General features: G+C 35.6%; 1 protein-coding gene across 15 annotated transcripts in view; it reads left to right on the forward strand.

Annotated features, from left to right (window-relative positions):
• Positions 1–20,430, forward strand: part of KTN1 (kinectin 1) — a 109,382-nt gene extending 88,952 nt beyond the window's left edge. For 4 of the 15 annotated variants that reach the window (XM_021085852.1, XM_021085663.1, XM_021085951.1 and 1 more), the window contains 11 exons: positions 527–616; positions 5,022–5,102; positions 6,035–6,124; positions 6,235–6,327; positions 7,489–7,560; positions 7,807–7,890; positions 8,054–8,137; positions 11,109–11,192; positions 12,834–12,926; positions 14,068–14,188; positions 19,944–20,428. In XM_021085852.1, coding sequence (XP_020941511.1) covers positions 527–616; positions 5,022–5,102; positions 6,035–6,124; positions 6,235–6,327; positions 7,489–7,560; positions 7,807–7,890; positions 8,054–8,137; positions 11,109–11,192; positions 12,834–12,926; positions 14,068–14,188; positions 19,944–19,948 — 897 coding nt within the window. In that variant the 3' untranslated portion in view covers positions 19,949–20,428. 15 annotated transcript variants of the gene reach the window in all.

The following is a 24,707-nucleotide window of genomic DNA, read 5'->3' on the forward strand; positions in this document are numbered from 1 at the left end:
GACCTTGAAACTGGAAATATGAAAGTTGCCATTTTAATCCCATGGTATTATTATGGGAGAGAGATTTACCAGCCTAATAAGTCTCAGTTATTTTGCCCAGATGCATATTTTTTACATGCAGTTTATTTTAGCTGTAGGAAGTGTTTTTTTGTACAAGTAGTTTAAAGTTTTAGCTATAGGAAATTTATTTTTTGTTTGTTTGTTTTTGTTTTTTGAATTATTCCCAGAGGGGCATCGCTTGATTTCATGGCAAGGAAAATGTCCATATTGTCAGATATTGTCTTGGCTTGATTAAAATAAGACATTATGATTAAAATAAGACATTTGTTATTTAGGATGCTTTTTAGACTTTGTGGATTTTTTTTTATTATGGAAGCATTTTGGTATTTCAAAATGGAAAATTTCAACATTTATCAGTATGACTTTTTCTTCCCTCAGAGCTTAAAAGACTATAGGTTTTTTTGTTTGTTTGTTTGTTTTTTAAATTCTATAGCCTTGTAAGTTTGATTTGGTTCTTCTGCTTTAGGAAAGACAACAACATGTGGAAGCTATTGAGTTAGAAGCTAAAGAAGTTCTCAGAAACTTATTTCCAAAGGTGTCTGTCCCTTCTAATTTGGTAAGATTATTTTTTAAAAAAAGATATGACATCTTTATCATTATTTAGGGAAGTTGTGAATAAGTAGCATTTGCACTCTCCATTTGAATGGTGCACTGATTTCTCATTCTTTCCCATTTTTAACCTAGTGTGCTTTTGAGTAGTTAAAATCAATAACTTGGTTCAAAATCACTTCTAGTTTTTCAACTGATACTTTGTTGTATTCTGTAAAATTTATATGAGATGTTCAGAGGATCATAAACATATTTGGGAAAAAATATTTAAAATCAGTAGTAATAAATCAATAATGTTCTCATTGGCTTTATTCAAAATAGAACTTGAGATTGCATCTTCATTTTAGGATCACTTTATTTTTAAATGTATTTAATATCATGAACCAGGTTCTTTCATTTTAAAACTTAAGGTTTTGGTCATCTGTTAACTTCTTTAAGCCAAAGTCTTGACGGTGATACAGAAGAACTTGATTTACATGAGGTTGTATGTGTTTTAAATGGGAGGGAAAAGTTGCTTTGATTCAGAGAATTAATATAGTGATTATTTGAGGGCAGAGAAAGCCAGTGAGTGTGCTTGTAGTTTCCTAAAATGTTGTTACAGGTCTTTTTTCTTTTAATGGAAAATTGTATATACAATCAGAAGTAGAAAGAATAGCATAATGAGCCCAATGTATCCAGTATACCATGAACAGTTATCAATATGTGGCATGCATTGATACATGAACAATCTTGTTTTACCTCTAGCTCTGTACCTCCTACATTATTTTGAAGGAAGTCAAATATCAGAGCATTTCATCTCTAAATATTTCTAAAAGATAAGGTTTCCTTTAAAAAAAATAATACTATTTCATTTTTAAAAATACTTAATTTCAAATATCTAGTCAGTACTTGCATTTCTTCACTTGTCGTACAAATCTATTTTAACTAATATATACTTAGTGAAGTTTGTTTTAGTTAGGACCCAAGTAAGGTCACCATTTGATTCATTTAAAATGTCTTCTAAAATCCTGTTTATTCCTGGGGTTCCCTTTATTTGTCAGCTCTCGCCACCACTCCCACCCCCTTTTTTAAACCTAGTGGTTTCGAATTCAGGTTCCCAGTCTGGATTTAGCTGACTTCATCCTTGTAACATCAGTATGTTCCTCTGTCTTTTGCGTATCCCATAAATTGGTAGTCAGTGGAGGCCTGATTAGATTCAGACTAGTTCTGGCGTGAGATGAGATGACTTTATGGGCAGTCTTAATGGAATTCTTGGTCTAGGTCTATAATGTCTGCTTCCGCTTCTTTGGCTTTTTAGAGCTTTTAGGCTGGCTACCAAATCCTTTTGACACAGCATTGCTAAACTTTGGTAGCTTCTTTGTTTTGTGGTGTGACAATATATTCCTGGTTTATTGTATACATTTCCTGCACCAAACTTGGAATCAGAATATTTCTCCAAGGAGAGGGCAGTAGGTGCTAGGTGCAGTGTCAGTAAGCTTTGTGGCCTGTTCTCTGTGTAGTTTGAGTTATAGCTGCTTGCTCTCTTACATCATATCTACTTGGACAGGAAACAAACATTTTTTGTTTCCATCATAACTGTTGAGGATATATTCAGGTTTGATCCATTTAGTTGATATCCACATCTGTGGTTTGAGCTGAAGAAATAACTTGTGCTGCGCAGTCTGGATACATTGTTGTCTCTAGTGCTTTTCTTACATTAAACCTAGAAGAAGGGGTTGCTCTTCAGATATTTCATATCTTTTTCTTTTCTTTTCTTTTTTCTCTTTTGTCTTTTTTGTCTTTTGAGGGCCATACCCATGGCATATGGAGGTTCCCAAGCTAGGGGTCTAATTGGAGCTGTTGCCGCAGGCCTTGCCAGAGCCACAGCAATGCTAGATCCGAGCGAGCTGAGTCTGTGACCTACACCACAGCTCATAGCGACACCGGATTCTTAACCCACTGAGTGAGGCCAGGGATTGAACCCGCAACCTCATGGTTCCTAGTCGAATTCGTTTCCGCTGCACCACAACAGAAACTCCAGATATTACATATCGTTTCCTTTGTGGCCATAAGCTGTTTTTATTTCTTTATTCCTACTTTATATTTCATTAATGGAAATGATATTGGGGGATTTATTTGTAAGTATTTTATGAGCCAAGAGAGTTAATGGTTCATAATTTCTCTTCTTTAAAGATTGTATAAGATCACCAGAACTAAAAATTATTTAACATTCGTTTGTAATAGCAGTATTACTCTCAACAAGCAAACTTATTTGACACTATACGGATTTATAAATCACCATAAGACAGAGAGGATGACATTTGACTTTTGTTTATCCCCTTATTAAAAGTTGAATATTTCTGCATGTAGTCTGTGTTTAAGAAATATATGAAGCTTTCTGTATGCTACTTAGGGGGTCTAGCATTTTAGGTTTTTAGAGATATGATGAATAATAAGGTAATAGCTATTTACCCTAAGGTAATACAGCAATAATAATAGTTAATGTAAGTTAGCATGGTCAGTAGATATAAAAGGGCTTTTATACATGAAGTAATTTTTTAAAACTGTTCTCTATTGCTTTTTTTGCTAAGGAAATCCGTAGAAGATAGATCTAAAACTATATGACCTGCATTAAGGGAAGTTTACATACTTTACTTTTTTAAATTACTCAATGAATTTTATTACATTTATAGTTGCACAGTGATCATCACAACCGAATTATATAGCATTTCCATCCCAAACCCCCAGCTCATCCCTCTACCCCACAACTTGTCTCATTTGGAAACCATAAGTTTTTCAAAGTCTGTGAGTCACTATCTTTTCTGCAAAGAAGTTCATTGTGTCCTTTTTTTAGATTCCACATGTAAGGGATAGCATATGATGTTGATGTCTCACTGTCTAACCTCACTTGGCATGATAATTTCTAGGTCTATCCATGTTGCTGCAAATGCTGTCATTTCTGTCCTTTTAATGGCTTAGTAATATTCCATTGTGTACATATACCACATCTTCTTTATCAACTCCTCTGTTGATGGACATTTAGGTTGTTTCCATGTCTTGGCCATTGCAAATAGTGCTGCAGTGAACATTGGAGTACATGTATCTTTTCGAGTCATGGTTTTCTCTGGATATATACTCAGGAGTGGGGTTGCTGGATCAAAAGGTAGTTCTATTTTTAGTTGTCTGAGGAATTGCCATACTGTTTTCCACAGTGGTTGCACCAATTTACATTCCCACCAACAATGTAATAGGGTTCCCAAGTTTACATACTTTAAATAGGTACATCAGTTTTTTAGCTAAATTTCATTTATATTGAATCCCAGTTTTTGAAGCAAAGTAGGATTTTAATTGTGTCATTTAGTCTTCAGTTCACATTTATGATGTGAGAATGTAACTTTTTTAAAATGGAGAGGATTTTTTTTTGACAAATTTGTACTATGGTATTATACTACAGGGTGATCACAGCATCCTCTTCTGTTTTTCGTTTTTATTTGTTGGAGTATAGAGAGTCCTGATTCAGCCACATAAGTGAAACTTTTAATTAGAGCAATTAATAGAAATTTCATGTGTGTTATTTTTATCTTGAATTAAACTAAGCCAAAGACTTAAGAGAGGAATAAGAGGAAATTTAAAATATTTGACAAAGATTCTTTATCAGAGCTTAAAATTCAGAGAAGCATCAAAAATCTAGGATAATTTATTCCGAAATTTGAAATAATGACTAAAACAATAATAATGCCTTGTGTTTACATCAGCTAAACTTTCCATCCAAATAGTTTTTGTTGGTTTTAAATGCGTAAATGTTTTTGTATTCTTATTTCTCATTATGATTTTTAAAATTCTTCATAATACATAATTATTTTGAAGTATTTTCTCAGTCCTTGGAGCATCTTCATAGAATCTGAAATCCTCTAACTAGGGTAAATTCAGTTGAGCTTTTAGTTTATGAACTCAGTTTTTGAGAACCAACTCTCACCTGAAAAAAAAATTGTGAAAAATTATTCATTCTGGGCTTTCTCTGTCTTAAAGATCAAATATATTAGTCCTAGCACTGGTAAGTGGTAAAGTCTGGTTTGAGCCCAGATCTTCTACCCATATGTCTAGAATTCAGTTGGAAGTATTGTAAAATAGTTAAATAAATTTAGATTACTTTTTTTTTGTCAATCAGAATAAGATTTTTTGTAATTAAAGTATAGTTGATCCACAGTGTTGTGCTAATTAGATTTGATTGTGATGGTAGTACATAGGTATATTTTTAGTGTTTATTTTACAGGCTGGGTTATGTACAACTTATACAATTATTATATTCTTCTTTGAAATTTCCAGAGGGATTGTGCTTGTCTTATAGTCTTTGAATTGGTTATTTAAAAGTGTTTACTTACTTCATATAGGTATTTTTTGAAATTGGATATTTTGACTGTTCTTTTCCACAGAGTTACAGTGAATGGTTGCATGGATTTGAAAAGAAGGCAAAAGAATGTGTGGCTGAAACTTCAAATTCAGAGGAGGTTAAGGTTAGTCCAAGAAGTGAATATTTATGTTTTATCTTTATTTTTCCTTTCTTTTTACAGCTGCACCTGTGGCATCTGAAAGTTTCTGGACTAGGGGTTGATTCAGAGCTGCAGCTGAGGCCTACACCACAGCCACAGCAACAACACCAGATCTTTAACCCACTGAGTGAGGCCAGGGATTGACCTTGCATCCTTACGGACACTATGTCAGGTTCTTAACCACTGAGCCACAACATAAATTCCATATTTAAATTTTAAACAAACATAGAAAAAAAAAGTAAGGATTTGTCTTTATCAGCTTGGGGAAGATAAACGCTGTATTTTGAATAGAATAATGATCTTTTCGGAAGTGTAAGAAGATGATTTCATTTTGTATACGTTTTGGTGGAAATGCTATCAGATCTTCCTTGTGTTTGATTTGTGTACAAAGGTAATGCTTGTCATTTCTTTAACTCTGTATCGTAGTCATTTCTAAAACTATTTAACTCTTACTCTCTTTTTAGCCTGTGTTTAGAAAGTAAAGGTAAAATAAAAGGTAGACAGGTAGAAACTGACTAGTTTTCTCATGTATCCCCAAATACATATCATTGGGAGTGTCAGAGCCTAGATGCATTTTTATCCTTGACTACTGAAATTTGGGAGATTAACTTTTTTTGTATCTCAAGTGGCATTGTGATCTTACTTGGATCTGCTTTGATTTTACTGTCATACTAAAGAGTGACAAGCCTACTTATTTTAAAATCGTTTACTATATTTTGTAGTAAACAGACTCTGGGAGTTTTATTAGTAAAACCTACTTTAAAAGGTTGAAATATAGAGTTTAATGATAAAACAGTTAGAAACCATTTGTCATAATATATCATTAAGTACTGAAATTTGAAGCACAAAACTTTCTGGTAAAACTAGAGAATTTTTCTTTATTTCTTTCTTTGCAGGTATTGGAGCACAAGTTGAAAGAAGCTGATGAAATGCACACATTGTTACAATTAGAGTGTGAAAAATACAAGTCCGTCCTTGCAGAAACAGTAGGAAATGATTTTTAATCTACATTTTAAAAAATTATAAATTTATTCCTTAATGGCTTAAATAGTATTAGAACATGAATTTTTCAGAACAACTATACTTGTGTTCATAGGAAGGAATTTTACAGAAGTTACAGAGAAGTGTGGAGCAAGAAGAAAATAAATGGAAAGTTAAGGTCGATGAATCACAAAAGACTATTAAACAGGTATTTAAAAAAGAAGAGCTTAAGGAAAAATAATAAATGTGAGGGATGTGTGAACTGTTTAAAAATAGGAGAAAGAGCTTAGTGATTCTCAAAGTGTGGCCCCTGGACCAGCAGCACTAGTATCACATGGGAATTTAGAAATGCACATTCTTCGGTCCCCACTCAAGACTTAATGAATGTGAAACTCTCTGAGGCCAGCAATCTGTGTTTAGACAGCTTCCTAAGTGACTCTGATGCCCACCAAAGTTTGAGACTCACTAGTTTAGAGTATTACTAAAGAATAATGATACAGAATGTAAAGTGCTTTGAAAGTTATGGAATCACAATGTGATAACATAAGGAAAAGAATTTGGTGTTCAAAATAAGTTTTAAATGATGGATATGTGACTCATGGTATAGTGTTCAAGAAGAAGTTAGTAAGTCCTTCTTTTCTTGGGACCTGAATATTATTGTGCAGTCTTAGTTTTTCTTCTTTTATGGTTGTCCCTTTATGTCCTTCAGGGAACTGGTTTCAGGAGTCTTCATAGATACTAAAGTCTGGTATCTTCGATGTTCGTGGCATTGTAGTACTTGGGTGGTAAAGAGAGCCATCTGTTGCTCGCTTGTTTTCTGTATCAGTGCATCTGGAGATTAAATACAGCTGATTATCAATTATTAATTATTAAATAATTAAGTACTTTAGCTGGGCCTAGTGTGGTAGGTTTTGACCATAGTTTATTTTATTTTATTTTGCTTTTTTTTGGGGTCCCACCCATGGCATATGGAAGTTCCCAGGCTAGGGGTCGAATCAGAACTGCAGCTGCCAGCCTGTGTCACTGCCACAGCAATGTGGGATCCAAGCTGCAGCTGCGACCTACACCATAGCTCATGGTAATGCCCAATCCTTAACACACTGGGTGAGGCCAGGGGTCAAACCTGCTTCCTCATGAACACTAGTAGAGTTTTTAACCACTGAGCCTTAACAGGAACTCCCTTGGCCATAGTTTAAATCAAGTTAAATATGACACTCTCATTTTTAAGTTCTTTTAAAATTCAGTATGGCTTTAATGGCATACATTTAAAAACCTCTGAAGTAGATAATTTTTTAAAATTTCCATAAGATAGAAAAGCCTCTGTATCCTTGGTGGTTTGACTTGGTCGTATAATTGTTTCACATTTCAGATGCAGTTGTCATTCACATCTTCTGAGCAAGAGCTAGAGCGATTAAGAAGAGAAAATAAAGATATTGAAAATGTATGTTATCTCATCATTTGACTTGTAACCTATGGAACTTATTTTTAGTATTAAGGATGTCTTAAAAGCTGTATTTTAAGATTTCTTTTATCTAATGATGCAGTTGTTTGCTTTTAAGAGTATATTGGGTATGAGATGGTATGATTTTATATTCATACAGTTTTATATTCGTAAGTATCATAACTTTTCATTGTAGGAAAGCATCTTAAATGTTTCTTAACTTGTCCTTCTTTGTTGCATTGCTAGCTGAGAAGAGAACGAGAGCATTTGGAAATGGAACTAGAGAAGGCAGAAATTGAACGATCTACCTATGTTACAGAAGTCAGAGAGGTACTTTAAATAGAATTTTTTTTAACCTTGCTTCTCAATTTAAGTTAAATTTATAATAGTGATAAAATATTTCAGTGTAAGTTGTTTGTGGCAGAGCTTCCAAGTAGCATCAAACATGAGATATCATAAGGAGATCAATCATAAACTCTAAACTTCATTGCAGCTGAAAGATCTGTTGACTGAATTGCAGAAAAAACTTGATGATTCATATTCTGAAGCAGTAAGACAGAATGAAGAGCTAAATTTGGTAAGAAGCTTGTTCTCCACTGGGTATCAAGTAGGCTCTGAAAACACTTGTGTTGACATGTGGAGAAACCATCCAAACTTTTTCTCTATGCTAATAACATCTTTAGCTTGGCATTTTTAAAGTATAAGATAATCTTCATATTCTGATGACTTCTAAGATGGTCTGTCTTTTCTTGTTTCTTAAGATGATCCTTCTTTTCTTAGCTCCTAACAATGGCATGTTTGGCTTGCAATTCTTTTTTTCAGAAAAGTTTTCCATGTTTTATAAAACTTAATTTCTTGAACAGCATTATTTTCAGTGAATTAAGAAATGAAACAAACAGATAAAGATTGGCTGAGTTGTGAAGATTCTGTTCTCAGAGTTACCATAGTTAACTGGGCCTCTTATTTCTAACCTGGGCAGAGATTATTGAAGGTAGGAAATAAATACTCTTAATTCAAGGCCAGTAATACAATCTAGCCTCTGATTTTAACTGGCCTTTCTACATATTATAGATAACAAAAAACTTGTGAAATTCCTTATCACCTTGGTATCATTTAGAAGATAATAATCCTAAAACTACAGACTTAAAGTTAGCTATGTGTCATGTAAAGATGTGGAGTATTCTGTATTCCCATTCTTAAATTTTTTGGGAATTTACACTGATTGTGACAGGCTTATTTGTTATATAAATATGACTGTCTTAATTCATTTGAGTAATAAAATAAATAAATAAATATGACTGTCTTACTGTATGTTTCAAACAATAATTATTATGTCTATCTGTGACTTTTAAAAATTGAGAATGTGATTAGATTTTTAAAATGTTCCTGAATGAACTCTAGTACAATTGTAGTAAGTTAATTTTCTCCTTACCATAAGTTAACACTGCCACGTTTGGAATTTTCCTTTTAGTACTGCTGTACCTACCAAAGAAAACGTCTTTTTTGTTTGTTTTTTTGTTTTTTGTCTTTTTTCTTTTTTAGGGCTGCACCTGCAGCATATGGAGGTTCCCTGGCTAGAGAACTGTAGCTACAGGCCTACACCACAGCCACAGCAATGCCAGATCCTAGCTGCGTCTGCGACCTACACCACAGCCCACGCTAAGGCCGGATCCTTAACCCACTAAGCGAGGCCAGAGATCAAACCCTCAACCTCATGGTTCCTAGTCAGATTCGTTTCCCCTGAGCCATGACAAGTACTCCAAAAATTTAACTCATTCATGTTAAGCAGTGATTTATGGGAATGAAATTTCGGGGTAAGGCTCTCTATGAAACGTACATAAAAGGTTCCTACGCATGCATACATATACACACACACCTTTCTATTTTTTTAAATAAAATTTGACTTCCTACTTAATTGAATCGTTTCTGCTACAGTGTAAGACTCATTTTATGCATATGTTTGCTCTACATTGCACAGATTGGTACTGTCATAGGCCACAGCTCTAAGTGATGTGCTTCCCCTGTAATATATTTCTGTAAAACCATATCTAACTACCATTGTTGGTTTTAGTTTTAAAAAACTTTGGTACTTCGTGGCTGACTCCAACAGTAGCATCAAACCACAGCTTTATGGTTGCGTCTCCATTCAGCCTGATGCTCTCTTTGTGTATTTTGCCCATCTACTTCTGTCAAGAGGTCATTTTTGAGTGGTATTTTTAATTTTTTTGCCTTGAGTTTGTAATCTTCATTTTAATCTGCTTGCTTTTTGCTCAGGGTGACTGTTGTCACATTTTAATATAAATTAATTTTGTTTGCCTATACATTCTGTGTTCTTGGGCCAAAGGAATAACCTGATGTCTAAAATTCGGAGTTAAGTAAAAGAGCAAAAGCGGAAACATTTGGGATAAAGTTCCCAAAATAAAATTTCCAAACTAAATGTCCTCCTCTCATTCTCTCTACATGTTCAAAATGTCAGCGTCTTGTATTTCCCCCTTTTTGGTTTCCAGAACTGTTTGGTATGCTGTGCCTGTGAGTGGGAGGCATAGTCATTTAGCTGGATAAGTTTAATCTGAAAAAGTTAGTTTTTGTCACTGAGTCCATTTCCCTTATTCATTCTTAATTGGAATAGTTACCAAGAGGCATTATGTATTGGCACTAGAGTTTTGCAAAGCTTTACAACTATTTTGACAAGTTGGTTGAGAAGTATAAGACATGTCTTGTTGGTATAGTTAGGCCAGTGTGGTCTTACACTCATCTCTTTAGGGACACCTTTAGATGAGCAACATTTAAATTTTCAAAGATTTCTTTTTACTGGATTTGTAATCCTCTATTCAATTTCTTTTAGTATATTACACAGCTGACTCTTCTTAACTATAGGTTAAGAAAATCTCGAAAAATTTAAAAAATAATAATTAGTAAAATTTCTTACTAGTTTTAATTTGGGATAAATGTGAACAAAATGCTTTATTATTATTTTTTTTGCTTTTGCTTTTTAGGGCCACACGCACAGCATATGGAGGTTCCCAGGCTAGGGGTCCAATCGGAGCTGTAGCTGCTAGCCTACACCACAGCCACAGCAACGCCAGATCAGAGCCGAGGCTGCGACCTGCATCATCATAGCTCACTGCAACGCCAGATCCTTAACCCACTGAGTGAGGCCACAGATCGAACCTACAACCTCATGGTTCCTAGTAGGATTCATTTCCACTGCTCCACGATGGGAACTTCAGAATACTTTATGAATAGTAAATAGTAGTACTTTTAAAAAGCTCTTTACTAGAATTTGATGGTTTTGTTTTTAGATTTACAGTTTTCTATTCTAAACTCTAGTAGTTCATTTTAGTAAGAAGCTTTTCTTTCGTTTAGCTTTACAGATGGGACCCTCCACTGCTTAGCTTTTCTATACATCTGGTGCAGCATATTGGCTAATCCACTGTGCATAATAACTTAGTGATCCCATTCTTTCTCATTCATTCTTCAGTCCTAGAGATCTCAGCATAATCAAACAAGGATGTAAAGTAATTGTTGTATTCCTTATTTTTTTACAGTTAAAGACACAGCTAAATGAAACACTCACAAAACTTAGAACTGAACAGAGTGAAAGACAGAAAGTAGCTGGTGACTTGAATAAGGTAAGACATTGCTTGTCCTGAAGATGCCATATCATTATACTATATTGTACTTTGAATCTTAAGCAAACATGTTGCTAACTCTGGACCTGTCCTTTTGCATCATCACATTAATTTATTCAATAAGCTTAAGCCGTTTGTTATACAGTTAGTTTTTGGAAGTAAACTTTTTGGCTTGTTTTTCCATTATTTTTAGCTCATTTCATCATATGTAATTAATTGCTTTATAAAGTATAGATTAAATTTTGAGTTCAATTGATGTTACTCTTAAAAAATTCTGGTTACTTCTATATATTTTTTATTGGGATTTGATTATATGGTCATTTACAGAGTATGTTTCTTTTGATCTTTATGGATCTTTAAAAGATGTATAGACCTCTGATGTTTCAGAACTTTGTTCCTTTCATTTATTTCTTGGTAGAAATACATTTTTTCATAATCTCATATAGATGGGTGATTTGGGGGATTACATTTCTTATTCTTTGCCTTAGATTGACAAGTTATTTGTAATTGTTTTGAGATTTTTAATAGTGTAATTTACATATGCTTTTATCAAAGCTGCTTTAGAGCTATGTTTGTATCTATAGGAGTTATAGACATTAGCAAAACAGTTAAATACATCACTTTTTTAAAGGTCGAAAAATATTTTTGTTGGTTCTGCATGATTATTGTTTATAATTGTTATGCCTAAGTCTAGGAATCTAGAGTTGCTCCACATCGTTTTGATGCTACCATTAGGTAAAATGTGAACTTAAAAAGTTTTAGAGCTCTGACTTAGAAGTGTGGTACATTGTCAAGAAGTGTGATACATTGTCAAGGTTGAGCAATCTAGTTTACTTTGATAGGTAATTTTAAATTTTGACTTCTGGACAAAAATAAAACATGCAGTTTTGGCCAAGCAATTTATTTTCTTAGAAGATGCTTGAAGGATATTAAACAGGTTCTCAAAGATAGGGTTGTGCCATATTATTTGACATAAAAATGGCAACAATAGTTGACAGTGAACTGCCTCATATCTATTTAATAGAAATACTGTGCAACACTTAATTGGAAATGCACGTAAATATTGACATGTAAGTAGATAACCAAATACTTTGTAAAACAGCATGTATGTTACAAGCCCATTTTATAAAATTTTCTGCCAGTTTTCTATTAGGACATACATGCACTGAAGAGGGATCTAGACTGGGAGGAGTAAGCAAACCCACAAAAACTGTTTCAGGATTTGTGGGCCATCTGTAGTCTCTTTCACTTATTCTTTGTTTGTTTGTTTAACATGACATTTTAAAAATGTAAAAACAGCTCTTTGCTTGTGAGCTGTACACAAATAGGCTGTGCCAGATTTGGCTGACCTCTGATCTAGACTAACATTAACCTAAATATCACTGTGGTTATTTCTGTTTTTAATTTCTTTATACATTTTCTACATTGTTTGAACTTTTTAATACAGTAAGGATCTATTTTTATAATCTGGTGGGGTAGGAAGCTATTTCGTTTTGGAGAAAAAACTGAATAGATTGGCTTTACATTGTATTTTGAGAAGAGCTTTAATCTTATACAAAATATGTAAGAAAATCATTCTTTTTTTCTTGTATATATTTATAAGTTTTAGTTTTCAGAGGCTCCATTTTGCTTTCCTTACAGGCTCAGCAGTCATTGGATCTTATCCAGTCAAAAATAGTAAAAGCTGCTGGAGACACTACTGTTATTGAGAATAGTGATGTTTCCCCAGAAATGGTATGCATTTTCTTTAGCCCCAGATCTGTGGGCTAATTTTCTTGTAAATTATGTGAAGAATAAAAAATGTACAAGATCCATCTCCAACTGAAAAAAAAAAAAAGCCTTTGTTATGTGCTTCCATCAGTTATGTTGTTTGCATTCTTAACTGAAGGTCATCTTTTCTTTGAGATATCTGAAAGGCAGTGTTTTTATGTTTAACTTTAGCTTAGTGAGATATTAATTTTTAGTTTTGTGTTGGGATGTGTTATGGTATACTGCTTAAGAGTATAAATTCTGGAGTTCCCGTCGTGGCGCAGTGGTTAACGAATCCGACTAGGAACCATGAGGTTGCGGGTTCGGTCCCTGCCCTTACTCAGTGGGTTAACGATCCGGCGTTGCCGTGAGCTGTGGTGTAGGTTGCAGACGCGGCTCGGATCCCGCGTTGCTGTGGCTCTGGCGTAGGCCGGTGGCTACAGCTCCGATTCAACCCCTAGCCTGGGAACCTCCATATGCCACAACAACAACAACAACAACAACAACAAAAAAAGACAAAAAAAAAAAAAAAAAAAAAAAGAGTATAAATTCTGCTGTGTTTGAATACTGGTTCTGCTACTTAGTAGCTGTATGACTGACTTAAGGGAAACTTTATCCTCTCTGTGCTTTATTTGCCCCATCTGTAAAAGGCAATGGTAATAATACCTATTTTGTAGGATTGTTGAAGGGAATAAATGAATTAGTACATAAAAACACTTAGAATAGTGGGTAGCGCTTAAAACAGTGCCTCATGTTACTAAGAACTCAATATCTGTTAACTGTTATTTTTCTGTTGTTATGAATATACTTTGCTTTGGTTCCTTGCAAATTTTTTCTGAAAGGAGAAATGGATTTATATCTGATATTCATAGGTTTTAGATTTTTTTCCCTTTGTAGCCTAGTGACAGCATTTATAACTTAGCTTTTTTTAGTTCAAACTAGTTTGCACCACTAGGTAGCAAACACGATTGCTTTCCAATAGTGGGTTTTCATGTCAATTTTCATGTCACTTTTCACATTTTTTTAATGCTTGTATTTAAAACAGCAATAAAATAGTTTTTGTTTTAGGTTACAGATGCCCTTTCCTTGTGTTCAAAATTTTTCATCACTTCTCTCTTCTTTTCAGGAGTCTCCTGAGAAGGAGACAATGTCCGTAAGTCTAAATCAGACTGTAACACAGTTACAGCAATTACTTCAAGCGGTAAACCAACAGCTCACAAAGGAGAAAGAACACTATCAGATATTAGGTAAGAATAACTGAAGTATTACGGTCTGAGTGATTGACATAGTGTGTGTATGTGCGTGAGAGTGTGTGTGCGTGTACGTACCACATTTTCTCTATACATTCATCCATTGATAGACACTTAGGTTTTTTTCCAGATAGTGGCTATTGTGAATAATGCTGCAATGAACATAGATGTGTATATATCTTCTCAAATTAGTGTTTTTGTGTAGAAACCCCTTTTCTTTGCCACTTTGACCTTTTTCTAGAACAGACTCTAATAACTTGTTTGCCTAGGTTTGTTCACTGTCTGCAACTGCTTCTTTAGTTTATTGTGATCCTAGTTCTGATAAAGTATCTGTGTTAATTTTTTTTAATGACTTGGTATTTTTCTCAGGTAAGATATTAAACTGAAAATCAAGTCATCACAATTTCTTTACATGGGAACCTGGGTTTTATTTAAGTTTCTTATAGGTAATAAAAGAAATCCGTTTTTTAAAACTCCTTAAGTGAGAGTCTTAATTGAAATAAATAAGCCATCATTAACCAAACCATGTTATGAAATTTTATTATCCACATTACCTTGGAATGCAGATGGATTGAGTCATTAGTTGATTCCTGGATTTTACTGTTTTAAGAATGACTTAATTCACAATGCCTTGGATAATTAGGTTGTTCTGATATGTACCAAATACTTCAGATACTCTTTTTTGTTATGTAATAATCATGGTATCTTGTATATCGGTGGAGTGGTCTGTGTAGTGCCAGGAGGCAACTCATCACTGAATCAACCCTTTCAGAACTCATACTTAAGACTGTAGGTTATATAGAGGCCTAACGATAGGTGAGATGCCCTGGAAAAGAAGGGATGGACTTCCGTCTTGATTACAGGGGAATTCTGTCTCACTTGTATGGAATAATCATCCTCTGGACTGCTTTAGCATACACTCTCCCTTAAAATGCTCTTTCAGGTCAGTTACCTCTAAGAGGACTTTTCAGATAAACCCAGCTCATTCTTCTAACCTATCAGCAAAAAGAATTATACCTTAATCTTTTATATTTAGTGAGCTGACCTCTCAGCTGCCTGGAGTTAAACTTCTTCCACTTTACCCCCGACCCCTTCCCCAAATTAGAAAAGAACCTCGCTTCCTGCTTAACAGAGCACCTTTCCTTTCCACATCTTCAGTCCTACTCTCTTCTCTCCCCTCACTGCTTCTGTTCAGTCTTGAAAACATGCTCAAATGTATTACTTTAACCTTGTGCTTCCTTTTAATTTCTTTTTGACTTCACTGAACAAAGATTCTTAAAAGAAGAAACTGTTCTCACAGTATCTACTTCCTTACTTGCTACTAACTGCTCCATCTACTCTAGAATGGCTTCTTTTCCTGCCGTTCCAATAAAACCATTTTTACTAAGGTCATTTGTTAGTGATTTCCTAATTGCTAGATCTAATGCAGACTCTTCTTTTGCATATGAAATACTAAAAATAGTTATGAAATATTCTAAATATGGTGAAGTCGGTCTACCCTTCTCTGTTCCAGAGAAGTGTTTTATTTTTGAGAACCTAAAAATTACAAGATGGCCTATTACCTTTTGCCTTTAGACCTTGTCAGTAGTATCTCTCCAACATCTCCAGTGTCCTTCAGTATTTTTTTTTCCTTCCCAAAAACATGGTATGCTCATCTGAAATCTTATGAACCATTTTGGCCTGTCTGTTTCCACATTTGCCTTAACCATATTATATTTGAGACTTATACTGTGCAATAACACTTTCATTTTTCAGATTATTTTCTTTGTGATTTATGAAACTGTAATATATAATTTGCTTAAAAAAATACATATAGTCTGGCAACACAGCTAAAACTGAGTGTTTAGTAAGCAGCTCACCTAAGTGATAGCTCAGCATTCTTTTGCCAGCTGATGAATGTAAGTCTGTATTTGGCAAGTGCAAGGGTGGTTGAGTGGTCAGCAGGATTGTGAAGGATGGAGGGATGGTTTGAAGCTCAAGGTCCACCAGCACTTGAGAACTTTGTCCTTGCATAGGTTCTATACAGCATTGACAGTGATGACCCCTCCTTAGGGGTCCGTTGGTTCTCACAGCTCTTCTTTATACCCTTAAATGTTTGTGTTACCTCAGGTATTTAGATTCAGCCATTATTTTTGCTCAATGTCAAGTCTTTTAAAACTACCACTAGATAATTAAGTTGGAAATACAAATTTCTTAATCATTAGAGTTATAGGTTAATATCTGATGTGAAGAATCTTTCTTCCCCCTGCTTTATTTAGGTATACTTTAGTATTGTTTTTTCTTTTTAATTGAAGTATAGTTGATTTACAATGTGTGTGCAGCACAGTGATTCAGTTGTACATATATATATATTATTTTCCATTATTGTTTATTGCAAGATATCGAGTATAGTTTCCTGTGCCATGCAGTAGGATCTTGTTGTTTATTTATTTTATATATAGTAATTTGTATATCCTAATCCCAAACTCATAATTTATCCTTCCCTCTCTTCTCTTTTGGTAACCATAAGTTTGTTCTTTATGTCTGTGAGTCTCTCTCTACTTTGTAAATAGATTCATTTGTATCATAGTTTAGATTCCCCATATAAGCGATATATGGTATTTGTCTCTTTCTGACTTGCTTCACTTATATGATGATCCTGTAGGTCCATCCATGTTGCTGCAAATGGCATTATTTTATTCTTTTTATGGCTAATATTTCACTGTATCTATATGTATCACATCTTCTTTATTCATTCATCTGTTGATGGATGTTTAACTTGCATCCATGTCTTGGCTATTGTAAATAGTGCTCCAGGGAGCATTGGGGTGCATTTATCTTTTCAAATTAAGCTTTCTCCAGATAGATGCCCAAGAGTGGGATTACTGGGTAATGTGGTAACTATGTTAAGGAACCTCCATACTGTTCTCGATAGTGGCCATACCAATTTACATTCCCACCAGGAGTCTTACTTTCTAGTATATACTACAGGTATATCTGAATTGTTCAAGATAATGCTGTACACATTCAATAAGGGAGAAGCTATTTTTAAAAGACAAAAATGACAGAGATGACATACGGTAATTTAGTTTTCTGAATCCTGATGCACAGTACTTAGCATTTCTATGACTTTAGGGATAGCTGTATTTATCTTATATCCTTAATTTGTAAAACCTTAACCTTTCACTCATCTTCTATCCTCACCTGCTTTGCTCCACCCCACCCCCCTAAAAGGAGGCTATTATTGCCCCCTTTTTTAATTGAGGCAATTTTCCATAGCTTTGGATTGGAAACACTAGTATTTTGTAGTATACTTTTTGGTTTCCAGATATCTGCTTTCTCTTATGGTTCATATTTACCTGGCTTCTAAGTGTAAATCTGACCATATCAGAAAACTTTATCATTTCAGTGTCTTAGTCTCTTTGGGCTGCTGTAACAAAAATTCCATGCACTGGGTGGCTTAAATAACAGAGTTATTTCTCACAGTTCTGGAGGCTGGGAATTCTGAGATTAAGACACCAGTAGATTCTGCCAGGCGAGACCCACTTCCTGGTTTAAAGATGGCCATCTTCTTTTTTTTTTTTTTGTATTTTTGCCCTTTTTAGGGCTGCTCCCGTGGCATATGGAGGTTCCCAGGCTAGGGATCTAATTGGAGCTATAGCCGCCGGCCTACACCAGAGCCATAGCAACACGGGATCCAAGCCGAGTCTGTGATCTACACCACAGCTCACGGCAATGCCGGATCCTTAGCCCACTGAGCAAGGCCAGGGATTGAACCCACAACCTCATGGTCCCTATTCAGATTCATTAACCACTGAGCCACGACGGGAACTACAAGATAGCCATCTTCTTGCTGTGTCCTCACTTGGCAGGGCAAGTGAGCTCTGTGGGGTCCGTTTAATAAGGACACTAATCTCATTCATGCTAGGGAAGTCTCCTGAAGGTCCCACTTCCAAATACCTTTACATTGGGGGTTAGAATCTCAACGTATGAATGAGGAGTGGGAGGGGCGCAAACATTCAGATCGAAACACCCAGCTTCCCTTACCGTGGAACCTGTTTGTGGAATCCTGTCATTTTAACAGCTGACACTTCATGAGTATTATCTGAGCATGAGCATGTTTCTAACATGTGGTCATTCATTTAAATTTTCACAACCCAGTGCAGTAGATGATGATGATTTATTTATTTATTCATTCTGATTTTACAACAGTTCCAAAGAGGTTTTGTAAGTGACCAAAAGTCGCACAGCTAGTAACTGGATGAACTGGGATTTAAATTAAGGTGATCTGGGCCCAGGCATTGTGCCCTTAATCTGTGCTTTTCCTTTCCCAAAATCAAGCACTCCGTGATCTAATCCTTATTGTCATTGCTTTCTCTTCTCTTCATTCTGTCTAATTCTTTGTTGCCAGCCTCTTACATAGTTTCTTCCTTCAGTTCTGACTTTTTCCTCAAGTATTTGGTTCTGTCAATAGAGAATTGGTGAGGCTGTAGATGTTATCCAGGCAGAGTCGAGGTGAAGTTTTGTGTATGTGTTTTGTATAAATGTGCTCTTCCTAATCCCCTTGACAAATAGATTCTTCCATGAAGCAGTTGTTTCTTGCTTCTGAAATAAAAAAAGTTCTTTTTACTCTTTAAGTGTAAGAATTAATGTTTCAGATAAAAACTAGCTTTTATTTCTACACTTTACACATGACTGTCATGGATCAGGTTCTCATTTTCTGTATTAGTAGGCTATGTAGACTTTGTGATCAGCTGTTAATCGTGTTTTAATTAGAGAACATGATAACCAGTGAAAAGTTTGCTTTTTAACTTTGATTTTTTATTTTTCTGGCCACACCTGCAGTATATGGGAGTTCCTGGGCCAGAGATTGAACCTGAGCCACAGCAGTGACAATATCAGATCCTTAATTTACTCATCCTTAATTCCCTTGTGAGGGAATTCCCTTTTAATGTTCTAATTGCTTCTTTTCCCCTTAACTTTTTATTTTGAAAAATTTCACACATAGAATAAAGAATATGTAAAACTCAAAACCCTTCAACTACTTTGTCTCTTTGTGTATACCTATTTTGTTGATGTAACTATCCTTTAAGCACTTACGTATGCATCTCCTAAGAACAAAGATTATTTTCTCACAAATCCATAGTATCCCTGTCACATCCCAAAAAACCAAAACAATAGTCCCATAATATCATCTATTCTTAAGCCCCTATTTGTTTCCCTACTTATACCCAAAATATCTTTTTTAGCTCTTTTTTCCAACCAAGATCCAGTTTAGCTTCACGTGTTGCATTTGATTAAGTCCTTTTAGTCTCTATAATGGCTTTTGAGGTTTAATTTCTTATTATTTAATCTGATTTGGAAGGCTTCATAACACCTTAGAAAGTGTCTGATATGTACTTATTCATAGGTAGAGGGTTGTACATTTCAGTTTCTCCTTTCAGTGATACTCACTGTATGGGCTAGAACTCAATACAAATGGATTCCCAATGTTGTCCTCTTAAATGTTTTCTAAGTAGGATTTTTAAAATCCCTGTATTATTCTCAGTTTGGTCTGAGATTTTTAGCTTAAGTGTTTTAAAGCCTACCTAAAAACTTCTGAATCCTGAGTCTTTCTCTTAGTTTTGATTACTATGAGTATTAATTGTTCTGATTCTAGTTGAAAGGGCCATGCTAGATCGAATGGAATATATACCTTTGGTGTTTGACAGATATCTTCTGATTGCCTTTTGTTTCTTTTAAAATGAATTTCTTTCTTTTTGATCTTTTACAGAGTGAAGTAATTGGGAAACTGTTCATTCAAGGATAACAGAAGGCATTGTATTATATTTTGCCAAATTAAAGCCTTATTTATGTTTTCACCCTTTCTACTTTGTCAGAAACACTGAACAGAGTTTTGTCTTTTCTAATCCTTGTTAGACTACTGATTTAAAGAGAGAGGAAAAAAGCCAACTCTGTAGACACCTTCAGAGTTTAGTTTTATAATAAAAACTGTTTGAATAATTAGACCTTTACATTCCTGAAGATAAACATGTAATCTTTTATCTTATTTTGCTCAATAAAATTGTTCAGAAGATCAAAAGTGGTAAAGACAATGTAAAATTTAACATTTTAATACTGATGTTGTACACTGTTTTACTTAATAACATTTTGAGGAGTAACTGCCTCTGACTTCAACTCAAGAAACACACTTTTTGTTGCTAATGTAATCAGTTTTTGTAATGGCGTCAGCAAATAAAGGGATGCTTATTATTCAAACTTGTTCTGATTTTCACTCACCTTTAACAGATTTCATTAGCACTTCAAATCCATATAATTTAGAACACAATCATTAATCGAAACCTTTGGACAAGATAGATATGTTTGCTTGGGTCTCCTTGGTGGTTCTGTGTAATGTAGGCTTCAGGCTGAAGAGCTCTACATTATTTTTACTATTATTATTTTATGTAGTTAACTTTTTCATTTCCTTCTTATCAGACACTTACACAGTTTATGTGTGTTATCTTTAGTTTGAACATATTTATTACGTTATCTTTTTTTTCCTTATTCTTTTTTAATTGGATGAAAATATTAAGCCCTTGAGATGCTGAATAACCATTGACAAATATCTTGTGCCATTGACTATTAAAGTACCTGCTAGGCGTACAGTGGCCTTCTTGCTTTCAGCCATGCTTCTGCCGTGGGTCCTTTCCACTTTCTGTTCTTTTTCCTAAGACTCTTCTCTTGAATGTCAGTCTTGGCTTGCTCCCTCGCCATCATGAAATCTGCTTAAATATCACCTTTTCCATCACGCTTCTTTACCATGCTTATTCCTCCTGCCTCCCTATCCCCCTGTGTATTTTTGTCTCTAACATTAATAGTCTTCAAGTATATACTTGTTCACTTCCTAACCTCTACCAGAAAGTAAGCTTCAGGAGGGCAGGAATTATCTCTTTTGTTCTTTGCTTTATCCTCAGCCCTGCTCAAATTTCGTGCTCAAATTTTTAAATGAATTAATGGATGAAATTCATTTTTATACCGTGAGGGTTATCTAAATTGGTGCCTCTTGAGAGGATCGATCCTTTCACTTCATAGCCCTTGCACCAAATAGTATTTCTAAGGTATATTGAGATAAACTGAAGAAGCTGCTCAGGGCCAGTGATGACTAGTCTGGGAATTTGGACTACCCCATGACTTATGTGGTTGCTTTCAACAAACCATTGGGAAATTGGTGTGAAGGCTAGCCAGATAACATCATCTTCTCTTTCTCCTTTTCCATTGCATAAAAAAGGTATTTATGTCCTTGACACCTGAAAAACAAACAAACAAACAAATTATCTCCACTTTCTATCTTACAGCCTCTTCTTGCTGCTCTCTGGTCCCTTTAGAGCTTATTTCCTCAGAAGAACTATGTATTATTTTTCAACCTCACTTTATGTTTGAGTTTTTTAAAAATAAAATGCAAGAGACTTTGAGGACTCAGTCTAATCTCTTTATTAATTTGTGTCCCCTCTCTCAGCATTCCTTTGACGTGACAGGAAGTTCACAACATTGCCTCTTCCATTTTGGTACAATTAAAATTGTTAATGGTTATTCAGTTATTGTATTAGACGTTGTATTCCTGTTACTTCGATTAGTTTGTCCTACTTCCTTTCTCCAGAATCTCATAAGGAAAGCTTATTACACTCCCATTGAGTTATTCTTCAAATATGCCGAGATAGCTCCTGTTCTCTGAAGACCATTCCACTCTAGGTGAAATATCCCAGTTCCTTAGCTACCCTGAGTGATGAATGGCGTCTCATCCATGCCCAGCTGTCCACCCTGCCCCTGTATTCTGTAAGCAGATTGCTGGGAGAGGAAGGGAGTGTCATAAGAGAGAGGGGGGTCTGTGTCCTTAGTCTCTACGGGTGCCCTAGCCACTGTTGCAATCAACTGAGACAGGAAGCCCTGAGAAAATTTCTCTGAGAGTGACCACGGGGAGGGGAGAATGACCAGTGTAGTTGAGAGCGGATATCTTGATCTCTAAAACAATGGAGAGAGGGAAGGGAGGAGTGAGGGGGTACCTGTGAAGCAGGCGATGCCTTTCTGCTTGGTGTGGCAAAACTGGTATATGTCTGGGAAGTCAGTGTCATTGTGGGAAGCATCCAGGCTTGAGTGCCTTATAAGTGTTCACCCCAGCTACAAGAGGTTATGGGGTGTGCAGCTGGGCAATACCTATATTGTTCATAGAGGGTTTGAGTCAGGACCAGATTTTCACCAGTCCTACATCCCAGGACAAACTACATATGAGCATCTGCCACTAGTGGAATCTGGCCTAGATGCCATGCACTGGAAGAGGGCTGCAGTTGTGCCTTCAGCTGAGTAAAGAGGTTTGTCCCTTGATCCAATTCATCATCTGGGTCCCTAGAGAAGAGGGGGCAGAGGAGGAGCTAAAGAACAAACTCCTTGTTGCTGCCACTAAGGCCAGTGGCCAAGCTTAGACTTGGGGGAGGTGGGAAACAGGTTATTAAACTGGACTGACCTGGGCTTACTTTTAACTGCAGTTATAGGACCACTATGGGATCTGCTCAGGATGTGCTTAAGAGGGAGGTTGCTGCACAAAGACCATGCTGGGGAAAATGAGACCAAGTCCAGGCTGTTCTACCAACTGGTTGATAGATTTTTCTGTTTCTTCTTAACTCGGGTTTTGTCATTTACGTTTTACTCAAAAATTGGACAATTTCATATTCATTGGTGGAATTTTATTATGACAGCTAACACCTATCACATACACAACTTATCACATGCCAGAAATTTTTAAGGCACTTGACTTGCATTAACATTTAATCCTCACCAGAATTTATTAAAGGGGCAATTTTATCATCTTCATTTTATAGATAAATAAGTTGAGGTACAGGGAAGTTAAATATATATTTTTTGTCTTTTTTGGTCTTTTTCTAGGGCCGCACCTGGGGCATATGGAGGTTTCCAGGCTAGGTGTCTAATCAGAGCTGAAGCTGCAAGCCTATGACACAGCCACAGCGACCCCAGATCCAAGCCACACCTGCAACCTACACAATAGCTCACGGCAACGCCAGCTCCCTGACCCACTGAGCAAGGCCAGGGATCAAACCTGCAACCTCATGGTTCCTAGTCGGATTCGTTAACCACTAAGCCACAATGGGAACTCCAGGGAAGATATCAACAAGATCTCACAGCTACTGATGGGAGGAGCTAGGAGCCCACCCTCCAACATAAAATTTCTGCCTTGATTCTCTTATTGGCTGATTCATATATATATATCCACACGTGTGTGTGTGTGTGTAATTTATATATTAAAAGTAATGTAGAATTTTTTTTTTCTTTTTACCCTATTTGTTTCTGATGTTATACCTTCTCCAAGGGATTGTCAATCTCTGGTTCTCAAAAGTGTGATTTGGAGCTCCCATTGTGGCTTGGGTTTAAGAACCCTACTAGTATCCGTGAGGATGTAGGTTCAATCCTTGACCTTGCTCAGTGGGTTAAGGCTCCAGCATTGCTGTAAGCTGTGGTGTCGGTGGCAGATGTGGCTTGGATCTGGCGTTGCTGTGGCTGTGGTATAGGCCGGCAGCTGCAGCTCCAACTCAACCCTTAGTCCAAAAACTTCTCTATGTTGCATGTAGGTTTGCAGGGCCCTGGGCATCCTAGGGACCCTTTCTAGAGTCTGAAGGGTCAAAACTACTTTGACCTTTTTTTCTTATGGTGTTAAAATAAGTAGGTATAACTGCTGGTGTTTCAGCAAGGATCAAAGCAGTAGCTCTAAACTGTGTTAGTACTTAGCATATTTTCACCACTACTCACTCCCAGTAAAGACAATATCAGATTTACTTTATCTTTTCTGATGAGATAAGTGATTTTTTTTCGGTATATGTAATGAAATCTGTTAATGTTTGGAAAATGTGCATAACTCAGTGAACCGTCATTTTCCAAGTGACCAATGAACTGCCATTTTCCAAATGACCAATGCACAAAGTTACAAAATCATAAATGGGTAAAAGATTCATTCTAAGAACAAGGTAGACTAATGCATTTTAATATAACAGACTATGAAAAGTTCATTGATAGGGTTTCAGACTGTACACCCTGTCTTTAAGAAATTGCCACATGTTGAGTTTTGCTGTTGTGTCAAAGAATATCAACAATTATCTGAAATAGCTATTCCTCTATTTTCCAATGATCTATCTGTATGAGGCCATATTTTTTTTCATATACTTAAACCAAAATGATAGATCACAGCAGACTGAATGCACAAACAGTGGTCTTCTATTAAGCCATGTATAAAGAAATTTGCAAACATGTAAAGCAATGCCAGTCTTCTCACTACATCTTTTGGTTTGTTTCTTTTGGAAAATTAAGTTAAATTTCATGAGAACATGTTCATTATGCTGTTACTTTAAAGTTTTAAATGAACATTTATATTTTTATCTTGGTTTTAATTTCTACATTGAATGTTAATTGAAATAACAAAGCTTTTAAAAGTGTAAAGGAGTTTTGAGTCCAAAAATTGAAGGGCTATTGCTCGTCTAGTATAGTTTGTTCT

Source organism: Sus scrofa, chromosome 1, assembly GCF_000003025.6.
Source record: "Sus scrofa isolate TJ Tabasco breed Duroc chromosome 1, Sscrofa11.1, whole genome shotgun sequence".
In the NCBI taxonomy this organism is placed as follows: Eukaryota; Metazoa; Chordata; class Mammalia; order Artiodactyla; family Suidae; genus Sus; species Sus scrofa.